Here is a 16,328-nt window from a genome sequence, read left to right as displayed (position 1 = left end):
TTATGTCCACGCACCAACCTCACCAAGTCAATTTCCTGTATGTGCAAATATACTTGGCCAAGTAAAAGAATTCTGATTCAGATTCAGATTCTGATTCTGATTCTGATAATGTTGGGGATAGAATGTTGAGAGTGCTCAGAGTTTTTCTATTGGTCTTACCATTGACTATTGTAATTGACAGAATAAATAGAAACAAGTCTATCCAAATGTTGAAGAAAATAAAGTACATTATAGATGTATCATTCCAAAAACACAATAAAAGTCAGGGTCTATCAAAGAGCAGGAGAAACAAAAATACAGGGCATAGTAAATTTACTGAGTCAATAGCGTAAGCTAGATGGCGCAATCTCCCTACTTCCATTAACCCAGCATGCTGAGATGCATGTCACATTTCCAATATGGCGGCGTCCATGACCAGGGGTTTATGTTACGCATCCCGGCATGGATTATGCATTAGATTGAAAAACACAATCCCATGTATTACCTTGAGGTCCAGTTTTCATTGCTCTTCAAGTGCTCACAGTGGACTACTATTTTCTCTCAACAAACGTGGCATTTTGAAGGATGCTTTTCCAGAGAACGCAGCCCAAGATAAACTTCCGCAACTGCTGCAGACAGGGAGTCAGACCGTGTACTGCGGGTTTGACCCCACCGCAGACAGCCTTCACGTGGGGAATTTACTCGCCATTATCGGGCTATTACATTTTCGAAGCGCAGGACACAATGTCATCGCTGTCCTTGGTGGCGCGACGGCACAGATAGGGGACCCAAGTGGGAAAACGAGCGAGAGAGCGCGGCTATCCTCAGACGCCGTGGAGGACAACACACAGTGTATCAGAGAAAGTCTGCACAGAATTTTCACCAACCATGAACTGAACTTCCAGAACAACACCAAACAGCTTGGCACTGTAACTGTATTGAACAATTTGAGTTGGTACAAAGACTGGAATGTGGTTGCGTTTCTGTCAGAGGTCGGGAGACATTTCCGAATGGGGACATTGCTCAGTCGGCATAGTGTGCTATCCAGGCTGAAAAGCGCAGAGGGCATGAGTTTGACAGAGTTCTCCTATCAGCTTTTCCAAGCCTATGACTTTTACCACCTGAATCAGCATCATAGCTGCAAGATCCAGCTTGGGGGGACAGACCAGCTGGGCAACTTGATGTCTGGACACGAGTTCATTCACAAGTAATGTTCAATGAATGACGTTGCATAAAATGAAGGACTATGTACTGTAAAATTCGAATATATTGACACAACTCATTATTTTGATATCACGGATTCCAAGGAGCAGAGTTTGTGAAATAGAGCAGATGTAACCAGGAAGACTGAACAGTGTCAGACTATGACAGCTACTGTTCAGTGATAGTAAATATTGGAGCAGAATATGTTAGGCCTAGGCCCATAATTATATAACAATAATAAGCATCTAACACACCCCCATACATGTGTGATTGTGATGGCGACAGAACAGTTCTTTATACATCAATATGCCTATTTCTATGTGACAGGGTGACTGGAGAGGAGGTTTATGGCCTGACCATCCCTCTGGTGACCAGCTCCGTAGGAGACAAGCTGGGGAAGACTGCAGGCAACGCCGTGTGGTTGAACAGGGACAAGACCTCTCCCTTTGATCTCTACCAGTTCTTCCTCAGACAGCCTGACAATAGTGTCGAATGGTAGGTCAGGTGACTAGCCTACATAGACTCCAGTGGATCTACATGCCTATAGTGTGGCAGTTGGTTTTATAATACCCTTGCGAGCATGTAGTTATTATGTCACGTATGTTTCTGCATCACTCATCTAGCTAAGTGTCCTGTATCCTAAATTAGGCTATAGAGGCCTGACTGACAGTGAACTCTGATGCAGTGACAGCCTATATCAGTGATAATACAGTCTAAATAGAGTGGTAGTATCTGAGCGTGTTGTGATGTTGGAGTGAGTCTGAGTGTTTATATCTGCAGGTATCTGAAGCTGTTCACATTCCTCCCCCTGGCGGAGGTGGAGAAGGTCATGGAACAGCAAAGACAGGAGCCGGGCAAACGGCCCGCCCAGAGACGCCTCGCCGCTGAGGTCACCAAACTGGTCCATGGGAAGGAAGGCTTGGAGAGCGCCAAAAGGTAGGGGCAACCGTGGGTGTGGAGGTGTGGGAGGGTGTGGGTGTTGGCACTTGCATTAGTGGGTTGGTTGGTTGGTTTGTTGGTGAGTGAGTGTGTGTACATACTGTGTGTTTACTATATGTGTGTGTCAGCATGCGTTTATGTGTGTTGGTAGGTGCTATATGTGTATATATGTCTCTTGGTATTAGTGTAATGATTGTGTGTGTGTGTTTGTTGATTTGCCAGGTGCACCAATGTGTTGTACCACAGCAACCTGCATGCACTGGAGAAGATGAGTGATGCTGAGCTGCAGGAGCTCTTCAGAGAGGCACCCTTCCATGAGCTGCTGCTTGAGCCAGGGACCACTGTCCTGGATGCCTGTCGAAGGGCAGAGGCCATCCCCCAGGGTGCCAAAGGGTATGGCCCCCCTTCAACATCCCTGTCCTTGCACTGCTTCCCCAGGACTTTCCTTGTCTGTCCCCCCCCCCTTCCCCTCACCTGCTCCTTGAGAATTACAGAATGTAATAAAGTTAGGCCTGTTCCACTGACCATTATAACAAATTCAGCAACAGCCCAGTTTACCAAGTCTCTCCCAGTCACCTCTGAATAGGAGCATCTATGAGTGACAGGCAAATATTGCATGTGCCTACACTGACTCTGGTCCTGTGTTATTGTGATGTGCAGGTATCGTATGGTATCAGAAGGGGCCGTATGGATCAACCACGGCTTGACTAACAACCCGGAGCAGGTACTGACCACAGGTCAACACATCCTAGCCAACGGTCTGAGCCTCCTCAGGGTGGGCAAGAAGAACTTCTACATCATCAAGTGGCTCAACCTCTGAGGCTGTCTGCCCTGCATCAGGATTTCATTACTCTAAAAGACTGTTTCTGAAGGTATGGCAGAACAACTGGGAGGTTCAAAGTGACAGGAAATTGAATTATGTACCATGTAACTTCTACCTGAAATGCATCCGTTGTGTATGAGTTGGGATGTTGTGCACTTGTGGTATATGTGTGTGTATGGATTTGATGAGAAATTGAGGTATTAAAACATATTTGGTGGAATGATTCGTTTTCTTGCTAGTTGTGTAATGCTTTGTCCAGTGGCTTTTCTCTTGTGATATTAAACAGCAAATCTATGCAGTTTGGAGTGTCACCACTAGATGTCAGTGTCCACCTTTCATGATGTATGAAATAGCATATAGTCAGTCATTGTTTTTTTCAAAGAGTTAGAGATTTTTGCTTTTACTCAGTGAACAATATGTCAAGGAATGACAGTTTTTTTTTTTCATTCTCTGTAATAGTTAGAAACAGTTGGACTAGAGAAAAAATGGACTGTTGTGAAAATGCATTGAGACTATTTGGCAGGAATAATTTTTCATCTCTCTTTTTCATTGTAAATTGCCCATTGTTACATATATGCCATTTAGCTGACACTTTTACCCAAAGTGACTTACATTGCAGTGAATGCATACATTTCAATATATATGGTCCCAGCAGGAATCAAACCCACAACCTAAGCGTTAGCGCTGTGCTCTCTCAACTGAGCCACAGAGGACCACTTGTTATTATACACCTTATTATTTATATATTACATTTAATTATTCTTCAATTCTCAAACAGGTTACATTTATTTTGGTCAATGCAGTGCAAGGAAGAATTGATAGTGACCAAAGCAATTCTCTCAGAATTTAAAGGTTTTTAAGTTATCAAATGTAACCCCTAAATACCTTCAGCTACATTCCAAGGTTACCTATGACTATTGAGGTATATTTGTACATTGTAAGTTACATGTTACAAGATATGAGTTGGCTACAAAATGTCATGTACAGAACTATGATGTTGCAAGCCCCGTATAATATGTATCACCTTAAGAGAAGTAGGCGGGCCTATTGTCTTTAACCAATGAATGCCCTTCTCCGTTTTAAATAGCTTTCTGTGTCAATCATTTTTACCCCAGTCGGCCTCCCCTCAATCGCCATATTGGGTACTGAAAAGGTTTGTCTGTTATTTCTTCTCTCTTACTACGAGACGAAATTGACAGGAGTGGCTTCAGTTACTGCACTTTGTTTTGAAGATCTGTGGAGACTACTTTTGCTCGCATTCCCATATTGGCAGTTACTGTTTCTATCCAGACATATGCATGGCATGCATGCGTTTGTGTTGATCAGTCGTTTTACCCTTGTTTTGGATCGCGGAGAGCAAGGAGGAACTACGCATTTTTAAGTGTATTACTCGGCCGTTCTTTGATTCTCGGAAAATGTCAAATGTTCGTCTTTCAAATGGGAGCCCGACTTTGGAAAGGACGGATGCTCGGTTGTCGGATCACCCGAAACCTTCAGCCTGCAGAAACCTTTTCGGCTCGGTGGATCACGAAGAGTTAAAGAGGGATTTAAAGGGACATTTGCAAGAGATGGAAGAGGCGTCCACTGCGAAATGGAACTTCGATTTTGCGAGTCACACGCCGCTCTCGAACGGGAGATTCGAATGGAAATTATTGGATTGTAAAGACGTTCCAAATTTCTACAGCAGACCCCAACGATCCACGAAGGGCGTTTGCCCCTCTGGGAATAACAATGTGGATCTTAACGGGAATCATAATTGTGTGGTAGTGACTCCCCGTCAGACCTCCGAAAACACCGATAGTCAAATGGAGAGCAAAGACCAGTGCACCGGGCAGAGGAAAAGACCAGCTTGCCATGGTACGACCGCACGTTCTAAATTAACGTTCTAAAAATGCTAAGACTTTGCGTACTTTTCTTTCAGTCCACATTGGATACATTTCCTACGCTATTGTGTTCAGCGATGTAATTTGCATCAGGCATGCATGACATGGTAACAGATTGATTACAGTAGTAAGGTTTGTTATATTGTTACGAGCAGACTGCATGACCCTCATTCACAAATGTTTTATGTAGCCATACCTGTACCCTTAATATGTGAAATTGTAATCATCAAGCCATGGCATAGGACCTCATCCTCGCAAAGCACATGACCATGACGACTATGCTTTATTTTCAAGAATATTTGTTGTTGTAAACCTTCTATTATTTCTCCTCCAGACCCCTCGTCCCAAAATAAAAGGTCACACACCAGTTCGGATGATGTTACTCGTTGCCCAGGCTTGACGCACTCTGTGGAACACACACCCAGGAAATCCAGTCCCAAGACTCAAACGTGAAGATGACAAAGGTAAGCAGTTATCTGATACTTTTGCAAATGGAACAGACTCAGGCCTTGAAGCTCGGTCAAACAAGAGATTATTTCCATGTTTGTGTCAAATATTACTGTGTTGGAATTATTTTACAAGCATTTGATTTGATGTAGACATGTAGTCAAATATTTGTGCATATGCTATTGTTCATTAGGTTACAGGCATTAAAAAATACAACAACAAAATATGGTAACACGTTACAATCGTTGGTGCGCAGTTAAATTGGACTATGATTAGTTTTTAATGCTAAGTACTGTCAAGTGGGTAGGGTGACGATGCCAGACGGTGAATAACTTTCATCCATACCTCTGGTTAACATTTCGGAAGCGCTGTTAAAATAATCTGTGTAGCAGTTGACGCATTTTCCACAATATAGTACTGATCATCCGTCAGGATTTCTTTCCTCATGTGGCCTAATCGTTTTTAAATGAGCTTTGAAATATGATTTAATACATCATTGTGTGACTTACGGCGCAGTCCTAGAAAGGGTTAAAGTCCAAGTGGCTACACTTAGCGACTTTTACTACAACCACTGCCACAGTGAGGTTTAGTTTCCGACGAAACTGTAAACAAGTCTTCTGAACAACACTATAGTAACACGTCAGCAACCACTGCCCTCATGAGAAGGAGAAGGGGCTGGTCTCTTCAGTAGTGCACTCTACACCGTCTCGAAACATCTGTCCATTCCAGTGAATGAAACTACAATATGATAAATTCTGAATAACCGTTGGTTGTACCATGTAAGGAGAACACACATGTGCGTTAGAAATGTAGATAATTAACCATTATTTTAATGAAAAGTCTCTTTGGGGCTGTCTTGCTTTACACAAGTCAGCATTTTATTTTTGAAGAGTATTACTTACATAATTCTAGATAGAATCATGCTTTGTCATGTCAATACTGCTAAAGGTTGCTAAATATTTCCTCAAACAAAGTATTGTTGTATTGTTTGTTTTGACCCGTTTGTATAACAAACCATGTTAAGACCAATCTCAAAACTAGTTCTATTTTTCGTTGCAGAGCTGAAGATGTATGTCTCCCTTTCATCGGAAACCTTGGTGTTGGGTGATTTTGAAGAGGAACTACAAAGCAAAAGAAACATATCAACTCTCCTAAGGATGGGGATGCTGTGCAAGCACTGAATAGAAACACTAAAGTTCTGGCACTCATAAAAGTTACTGCCTCTAAAGCAGTCGATGTAGCAGTGTGCAATTAGGTTTGATTTCCTTTTTTGCTCATTTTTTTTACTACCTGTGTATATATCTCCTTTTCATATGTAGCACATAAAACGTATTATGATTGAAAAATCCTTTATGTAAAAGGTGTGAATTTGATTTGACTTGAAGAATTGCAGTGTAGTTTTTTTTTTTTCTTTGTTTTTTTTAAAAAAATGTTTCCAAAATGCTGTGTTTATTTTTTTTCAAGGCAGTGTGACCTTTTTTGAGTATATTAAGTCCTGCTACATTTAAAAAATGATCATGGGTTCAATTGTTCCTCATCAATGTATCTTCACCAGGTCATATGTGTATCTCTGGAGTGAAGGATGGTACCTTATATGTAGCCTTGGGTATTTTTCAGGTCATTTCAGTATCACTAAGTGTGAGTTCTCTCGTTGATATTTCAGCCACCCCAAGAAAATAATGCAGTGAAAAATTACACATTTCTGTTATGACTTAAAGTGATGTGAAGTTGCCTGATATTTGTTGTATTTTGTTGAGAGATAATCTGTTGGCCTATTTTGCTCACTTAAATTTTGGATTATTATTATTTTTGACACGTCTTCCTACTCATCTGCTTCTTTTTTCTTCCGGAGTTGTGAGGTACTCATTTACTGAAGGATAAGGTCCATAGGCTACTAACTGTACAGGTCATATTAATCAAACATCATCCACTTGGTGACTTGCCCCAAGTGCCTTCGTTGTTTAGCGATTCTTTAACTTCTAAGTGGAGGCATTTCTATATGGGTGGAATGTCCTACAATACCAAATACATGGTTGCTTCAGTACTGTTGATGTTCATTAGTTTGACTATTCTTTTAGTCAGGAAAGAGAATTGGAATAGATTTTTTTACCCGTTCAAGTTGTTAGCCTGCTGACCATGCAAGTGCATGCATCCAAAATAATTTCCATTTAATTTAGTATGGGCTGTGTTCAGAGTGGCAAATAACTGTACTCAACAAGAAAAAAGGAAATACTCGTACTAGAAAAGCAGTCACTTTGCCTGTGTATTTGTGTAAATCTTTGAAGTGTACCTGTGTACATAACTTTGTAAAAACACTGAGAAATTATACTAACTTATTTATGTCAAGCTTTTTTATGTAGAATAAAATGGGGTTTTGATTATGGTTATCCAAAGTGGCATTTACATTATTATAAAAAAAAATTGTGAAAGCATATTTTTTGTAGTTTTGTTTTGTTTTTATCATTAAGGTCGCAAACTGAGCCTGATAAAATATTTGATGTGTATTTTGTAATGTGTGGTCATAAAATGTTGCAATCAATTAAAAGAGAGAAAATTAAATCTATTTATCTGATTTGTCTGTCATGTTTGCACTTGGTGTGAATGCTCTAGAGGCAGCTTCACCCCCCCCACCACACACACACACACACACACACACACACACACACACACACACACACAGAGTTGGTGACAAAGACTTCCTTGTAGTAAAATAACACTTTCAACAAGATCCCAGAGCCTCATAACTTGGTCTTTCTCAAAGCCATGAAGACAAACTTTCCCTTGGGGGGACATGATTGCCATATACATGATTTCGCCATACCCTAAATCATAAGTATAATGGCCTAATATAGAAACAGAAGGAAAGCTATCTGGGTACAAAACACACTTTAGTGCAATCTTGTTAAGACTACGTTTGCTGTGAGTACGTGGAGATGTCCCTCATGCTTTACTTATGAAGTCCGTAGTAGGTTTTATTTGGGATTTTCCCCTGCTTTTGTACCTTTTTCCTAGGTGAGGTATAGTAGGTAAACATGACGAAAGGCAATTACTGTGACCATGTTATTAATTTCCTAGTTCTCATTCCTTGACAGACATTGATATTTCAATAGGGTTAGGGTTAAAATTGCATCTCTTCACAGAAACAAAGTGGAACCGCCCGTGCGCATCCCTTCAGATGAGCTACGCGCACTGCTGTGCATATACTGTCACATAAAACAGATATCCTTCAAGCTCATGTGTCATACGCAGTAGAAGCCGGTACATACTAACAGATTAATTGCTACTTTGGTTCAGAGTTGGGCTATTTCAAGTTATTTCACCGTATGCTCTGCCCTCTGTTCAAAAGTCCTATACGTACGACGGCAGATCGGACCTGCCGCGTTTTCTAAGACAGCACAGTGACACTCCCAATATGATGAAATCGGCAAATATTTTCAAAACAGCCAGTTGATTGACACTTGGGCCAACCAATCAGATGACGACTAAGGAAAGCACACCACTTCTGCAGCCAGTAACATTTGTTTGATGGCACTTTTTAAATGTAGTTATGGTTCTGGGCAAGGTCTCCAGTAAAAGACACGTAAAACGATCGAGATACACAACTCCACACTCAAAATCAAGGATAGTTCATTCAAGCATTTCCCCTGAGGTAGGCTATTGTAGTATCATAGAAAATGTGTTTTATTACACATGCTATATGACTGTGCATAATATGTATCTACATGAATGTTATATTTTACCCTATTAATACAAAGAACAATACTATACCAGAGATTTGACTGACGATTTGTAATATGATTGTCCTGTATTGTTTCCTATATTGGGTAATCCAGATTGTTGTTGCTGCTTTTCTAATGTAGAATTTAATGTGATGGAAATATCCTGCTTTTGGTTGTAGTGTGAAACTAGTCTTTATTTATTTATACCAATTTTTTGGGATATTTTTACTCCATGTGTGTAAAAAACATTCCACCATATTAAACTATTTCCAGGCAGTCTAAATAGGTCATCATGTAGGCCTGGTATATGATATGTAAGAATATATTCTATTGTAAAATTGTTCAGTAATTATAAAGAGAATAAAACAATAACATTTTCACATTTATTGAGTCATCAATGGTAATGTGAATTTGAATGTGGCAATGTGAAAATCCTGAGGTACTGCTCAACTTATTTTCACTCCTAAATGAAATGTCCTACTTAGAGCCACATACATGTACAGTATGTATTGAAAGTTTACACTCCCTTTCAAAATGTTCACATTTTGTTGCCCCATAGAGCCCAGAACTGAAATACATTCAATGACAATATTTTTCCCCACTGATCTATGCAGCCTACTGGACAATTTCAAGAGAAAGAATAATAATAAAAAAAAGGTTCAATCATTTATTAAAAGTGAAAAACAGCAAAGACCTGTTTGCAAAGGTCTCCACCCCCCATTCTGTGGTGCTCCTAAAATAAGCTTTGCAAACATTTCTTCAACAAGTTACTCAATAAGTTGAATTGATTCTATTGAATGCAATGATAATAGTTCACCCTTTTGTTTTTTTTAAATGTATAGTCTTGTCTTTGCAGGGTCTCTCATTTCAATTGGAATCAATTACTCTGTTGATAAGGTTGCCACTACAAATTGAGTGAATGGAGAGGAACAAAACTGCCCAGGAATGCTACCCCGAGGCCTGGGGAGACCAAAAAAATCTACAAAGTTGAATGGCTGAGAGGGATAAGCACAGTCCATGGGACAACATCCTCCGCGTCACTCTACAAAATTGGTCTATATAACGTAGGATCCCCTTAACAAAAACAATCTCTTTCAAATCCATAAAAAAATGTCTGCACCATGTCCTGTTTTAAGAACAGTGGTAGCTGCATCATGGTATGGGTATGCTTGACACCGGCAGGGACTGGGGAGTTTGTCCGGATCAAGAGAAGATTTAGACATTTGCTGAGTTGGCAGTGACAGCCTAATCAACACAGTGTGTAATTGATTCCTATTCAAATCAGGGACCCTACAAAGACATTCATTCCGAAATCACATTAACTATTTTCCTTGCATTTATATGGATTAAATTCAACTTATTAAGTAACTTGTTGAAGACATGTTTGCATTTGAGCTCATTATAGGAGAGCCTTCTCTGTGTTTAATTTTTCTTTAATTATTGCATTTATTTTGAATTTTTCTTTCACTTTATAAGTGTCCAGTAGGCTGTCAATCAGTTGGAAAAAAATATAATTGTATGTGTTTCGATTCTAGGCTCTTGGCAACAAAAGGTGAACATTTTGAAAGGGGGTGTAAACCTTCTATAGGCACAATACATCTATGGCTCTGGTCCTTCTGTTAATAATTTATTGCATATTCATGTTCCACACCTATGTCTTTTATCACATTTATTCATGACAGAACTCCATTCGGTCAATCATGCCAATTTATGACCTTTCATTTATGACCTTAGACCTGCTGGGTCAACTCTGTTGATTTCTCTCATATCTGTTTACCCAGACCTTTTTTGCATATCATCTTCTGCTTCAATCAATAAACTAAAAACAGAGAATCGGTAGTCAACCAGCCATGTGCTTGGCACACGGCTCCTTCCTCTACCAACCAGCTACTGCTTAAAGGCAGCAACAACAGGAAGACACCTGCAGCAGCTCTTTGAGGGGCTGCTGGAGTGTGCAGGTGGGTAACCTCAGCTCTGGTGTTCACCCCTACTCAGAGCTGGGCCCATTGTTCTCCTGTGTGCGGCTTTGTGTGGAGCACCATTGTGAGGGGCCGCCGCTGGACCACTGTTGTGTCTGGGGCTCCCACTCAGACAAAGGGCCCGTCTAGGAGCCTCAGCCCTCCACCCCTGCAGAAAACACTGGGAGTCGATAGAGGAGGAGGAAGTGCTGTCTGCTCCGCACACTGGAAATATCACTAGAAGGTGTGTGTGTGTATCTGTGTGTCATATGTTCTTTGATTACAGTTTTCCTTGATCGCTTGAGCACATTTCTTGAAACAGTATTCAACTTCAAAACAGTTAACACGTTTCACAACACATTTCTATTGCAAAATGCACTAATACATCTCATAGAAACAGAACATAGAATACATGTCACAAAAGCAAATCAGTTCATCAAAACAGTATCATTTGTCATCTAATGAAAAATTCATTTCACCATTAATTTCATAATGACACACTAAATAGTAACTATAACCGTCAATATGCATTGTGCAGGTTGGCCAACTTTCAATTGAAAACAAAGGTAAAAATATCATAAGAAATAAAATTTCACTCACCAGAAAAACTTTGTACTATATGTTTTTTTGTAATTCTGCTTCTGTTACAGAGAATAGTAATGCTTACTTTAAATAAAAATCAAATTCAAGGAATTCTAAAATATTCTTATTCTTATTCTTATTCTAAAAGATACTTACAACAACAAAACATTTATTTACTCCATGTGTGTAAAAAACATTCCACCATATTAAACTATTTCCAGGCAGTCTAAATAGGTCATCATGTAGGCCTGGTATATGATATGTACTGATCGCACTGATTACTGATTAATTAGTTTACATGTCTGGAGTAGAAAGTCACTATAATGGGAGAAAAAGCTATATGCTGTAAGCTAATAATTCAGTTTTGTTTGTCAACACTTACTCAAGTGATTTTCTGAGTCTTATGTAGAGAGTTGTGTTACCTGTTGTGCAAAATAGGTGCTTAGCTTTGCATTTTGTGTGAAAGCAAAAAGAAATTAAACTGTTTTGCTAAAAATGTTACTGTTGTGCTCATGTATGTTATTGTGGTGGAACTCCAGTTTCATACAAATGGTTTAAGCGATCAAGAAACTCTAAGTCATGTTAGGCAAGTTGCCAAGGAGTTAGCAAGTTTATCTGTTTCTGCAAGTGGAGCATCTTATGTTGTGATAAAGCCAATCAGTAATTTTGACATTAAATCCTTGTTGAATAATTTGAACATTTGACCGAAGCACCAACCAGTCTCTTGCTCATTCTCCTATACTTTGTCAAAAACGTGAGGACCAGCTACAAGAGCATCCTGGTATTGAAACTAAATTGTAGCACCATGCTTTCAAGGGTTTCCTCTGTAGTTTTCTTTTATCTGTCTGTGTGAGTCATTGCTCAAGGTCACGTTTAGTGTAGTCATTCTCACTACTCTATTATGTCTCATTGAACTGTGTGTGTGTGTGTGTGTGTGTGTGTGTGTGTGTGTGTGTGTGTGTGTGTGTGTGTGTTGCTGATTTGTGTGAAACTGTGCAATTATTTTAGTAGTTTGATTCGCAGTTTAATAAGACCTAGACCATCATCAAAGTGCCATAGACAAGGCTAAGGAGTCAGAAGTATATAATTCACAATTGTACCCTTCTTAATGTAATCAAAACACCTTTACTATCTCCTTGGATAGGCCTCTAAGTCTTATTATTATGCACTCTGACTATAGTATAACCATCATGACTACCTACCACAAACAAAACCGCTATAAAGCCCGAGGAAATACCAGAAACCCAGTCTATCAGAAATTGCGAACACATCTTTGTCCTAGAGTTGTGTGCCAAGATGAGCTGAATTCACACTTCCTTGCTATATCAACAGAAACAGGTTATCTTTTCCTGTTAACCGCCCCAGCACTTCATATAAAGCCACAAGTTCCTCCCCATGTTTCCTGCGCTGGCCACAACCAACGTCATCAGCAATTCCCCTGGCACAGGACCCGTCCATATGAGGTAGGGAGAGAGAGTGCCCACAAACAAACATACAGTATGTTCAACCCTCCTCAACTTTTTTAAACACAGTACAATGATTAGCCAATGATGTGGTTGGAGTTGAGCGGGGTGGGGTGGGAGGAGATGTTGTGTAGCATCAAATGACATATTCTGCAGATGTGTGTCTGTGGCATGTTTTTTTTGTTGTTGAGAGACTGGGTGGGAAGTGGGGGGCGGGGGGGGGGGGGGACTCATTAAAGGAGCGCACCTGCAGCCTATCAAAGAGCCTTTTTTTCTGCTATCACAGCAAATCTGCTCAAGCATGCAGATAGGAGATGTAAAAAGAAGCTGAGCATGGTCGGCCCTTGTCTCGGTCCTTGTCTCTCTCTCTCTCTCTCTCTCTCTCTCTCTCTCTCTCTCTCTCTCTCTCTCTCTCTCTCTCTTACTAACCTGTGACCAGACCAGACTGCGGTACCTGGCCTATTCTACTCAGGAATGCCGAAAGATGCATTGGGCTGTTGGGCTGAAAAAACGAGCAGGGGCCTTTCAACATCTGGTTGCTGCAGATACAGATACTTCTGACAGAGATAGACAAGAGCTGAAGTGGCAGTTTCATGGTTGTGATCCTCAGTGTTGGCGATGACCTGCAGATGACTAGAAGACCACACTGAAATGCTAACGCTTACTCTAAAGGCATTAACCCTACGCTCCTGAAACTCAGGGGAGAGATACTGTACTTCAACAGTTTTCAAATAGGCGGTGGAATAACTTTCAGAGCAAAGAGGGGGGTAAGGTTCATAATGGAAATGTTCCCCACAGCTATATTCAACTGTGGGGAAAATTAAGCTTATACAGCAGTAATATATGTTTGAATTGTACTACTGTTCAAAATGGCTAGATAGATATTACAGTAGAATACAGATAGTTTTCAGAGTAGTTGGTCTGTGGGTCATAATGATGACACTGGGTGTGGTAGCGAGTGACGTCATTCCACAATGATGCAAAGCGCAGCAACATTTTGAAGAAGTATATGTGGCAATCATTCCTGTCATTCAAAATACATGTTGCAACATATCCTAGACAGTATGACGGGAATATAAAACAAATAGTATGTTATGAAATAAACAAATACCCACAGGCATGACCAATCAGAACCCAACACAATCCCAACTCTGTCCACACTGATCGCGCTAGAATGACGACACCTGACTTAAAAACACGGGTTCATATTGAACAGAAGATGACGAGGAGTAAAAAGGACCATCCAGAAAGTGTTTAAAACATCTGGAGTGATGGAGCCGAGACACCCAAAGATTACTTTGGCTTGTCCTCTACAAATGCCAAATTGTCTTTTACAAATGCCACTTTTCCCTTACATGCCATTACCAATCCATTTGTGTTGCTGTTCAAAAATAAATAATTTGTTATGAATTATTTATTATTATTAAACACTGTTTTCCTTTGATCAATCAAACACCATGAGTTCCAGCTGAGTCAGTCTATGACTTTGGCCATGTCAGACTACCTGACTGTACTTGATATTAAAGGGGTAGTTCACTCTTTTTGAAGTTTTCATCTTTGACTTACCTTGGGCGTTCTAAGTTCATGCAGACCGTTTTTAAATCCATTACATAGGTATTTAGCAATGTACAGTAGTTAGCACACTTGCTGTTCCCTCCTGTTTCCACAAGCATTGCTAAAAATGCTAACCGGGAGATGCTGCATATTGCTAAAAACCCTAACCCTAACCCTAACCCTAACCCTAACCCTACCCAACTCACCTAAAAACTGTCTGGATAAACCAATACCACCCTAGGTAGAGTGAATAGAGTGAACTATCTTTTAAGGAGAGGTTTCACCCTACTGAAGTCACACTGCCGGACTTTGAAGGAGCCTTTCATCTCAGTGTGTGTCTCCTCCTCCATCTCCTCTGGAGCCACAGCAGGCCTGCACCGCGGCTGACTGGAGAGGGCCGCCGCTGCGGGGATGAATGAGCATGTTCTCAGACACACAGCATGATGAGAAAAACAGCCCATTCTTCAGCTGGGACGTTAAAACCTCCTTTGGATTGATTTGCACAAAATGAGGGATATGGTCAGTGGACAGAGAGACGTTTTACTTTGTTTTTCACTCAGCTTTACATTTTTGCGTAATGGTTTTATTATTTGCTGTCAGACCTGGTCTTGACCAAACATGACCAAACAAGCTATTGAGAGAGGAGTTGGTTATGTTGTTGACTGATCTGAGCAACAAGGCGTGGTTATTGTCTGATCTCTGAGGTCACCATATCTCCTCTTCATCTCTAAGTCGCCCCAGGTTACGTTACAGTAAAATCGGAGGGAATTACTATAATATTGAAACGAGTTATTCACCTTATTTAATATTATATTACATTTGCTGGAATCTTTTCCCTAGTAGACAAAAGTAATGTAAAAAAAGAAACAATTTCCCACAAGTCAAAAATGGATTCCATCAACAATCAAGGTTTTATTTAATTTCAAAAACTAAATCTGGGACATCACTTGTGATGGTTTAGCCTGTTGCATCTCTTTATAGGTTGATCACTACAACTATACATAAATCCATATTTCTTTTTACCTTTTTAAGTTTTACTATAATATGATAGTAGCTACATCTAACATGGATTCAACGTTTCTGAATAACCCTCATGTGTGTCTTGGCTATTGTGTTATAGTGGAGGGCCTGACATAATACTCTGACCTCTCCTAGCCTATGTCTCCCCCCTCCTCCTCCCCTCTGTTCTCTGCTCTGTCTCTGCCTCCTCCACAGTAGCCCAGTGGCGCAGCTGTCCTCCATGCCTGACATACTCCTCCGGCTGGCCAAACCGAACCGCACCACTGAAGTCCTTCCAGTTCCAGCTAGGAATTCTCGGCCGGCCTTGCCTGTATGTCTGGGGGAAAAATCCCCCAATACTGTGACCTACATACCCAAGGACAGGCTCTCTGTCCCCCCACTCTTTACATAACACATGCCTCCAGACCTCTCCTCCTCCTCCTCGGTAGCAGCAGTATCACAACAGTAACAGCAACTGCTATAGCCAGTCTAGGGTGGGGTTCTTGCGGCTGGCTCACTCTCGTATCACCCTCATCCTGGCCTGGACATGAAGCGGAACACAGAGGGATCTTGGATGTTGTTGTTCTTGGCTTGTGAACTTACTCTAGTCACTGGTCGGGTCGAACAACAACAACAGCATCAGCAGACATATGGCTGAGGGAGATCTCAAAGGGCAAAGGTCGCGGGGGGGTCAGACTAACCCTCTGACCTCTCTGTGATTCGTCTCCCAAGGGGTGATGTAGCGCTGCCTATACCAACCAGAGAAGAGGTCAAAGGTC

At 40.8% G+C, this 16,328-nt stretch overlaps 2 protein-coding genes across 2 annotated transcripts; both read left to right on the top strand.

Moving 5' to 3' along the window:
• Positions 1-398: 398 nt before the first annotated feature.
• Positions 399-3,164, top strand: yars2 (tyrosyl-tRNA synthetase 2, mitochondrial; the record flags this gene model as incomplete). The annotated part of the gene is made up of 5 exons (XM_083665782.1): positions 399-1,186; positions 1,510-1,677; positions 1,963-2,118; positions 2,344-2,514; positions 2,782-3,164. The coding sequence occupies 5 exons, from the start codon at positions 399-401 to the stop codon at positions 2,939-2,941; spliced, it is 1,443 nt and encodes a 480-aa protein (XP_083521908.1). The 3' UTR covers positions 2,942-3,164.
• Positions 3,165-4,074: 910 nt separating this feature from the next.
• cdkn1bb (cyclin dependent kinase inhibitor 1Bb) lies at positions 4,075-7,833 on the top strand. The gene is made up of 3 exons (XM_083667238.1): positions 4,075-4,801; positions 5,162-5,291; positions 6,334-7,833. The coding sequence occupies exons 1-2, from the start codon at positions 4,360-4,362 to the stop codon at positions 5,278-5,280; spliced, it is 561 nt and encodes a 186-aa protein (XP_083523364.1). The 5' UTR covers positions 4,075-4,359; the 3' UTR covers positions 5,281-5,291; positions 6,334-7,833.
• Positions 7,834-16,328: the final 8,495 nt, after the last annotated feature.

This window comes from Argentina silus (assembly GCF_951799395.1).
Source record: "Argentina silus genome assembly, chromosome: 3".
NCBI classification, from domain to species: Eukaryota; Metazoa; Chordata; class Actinopteri; order Argentiniformes; family Argentinidae; genus Argentina; species Argentina silus.
The sequence above is the reverse complement of the archived record's forward strand: the minus strand, read 5'-3'. Positions and strand labels throughout refer to the sequence as shown.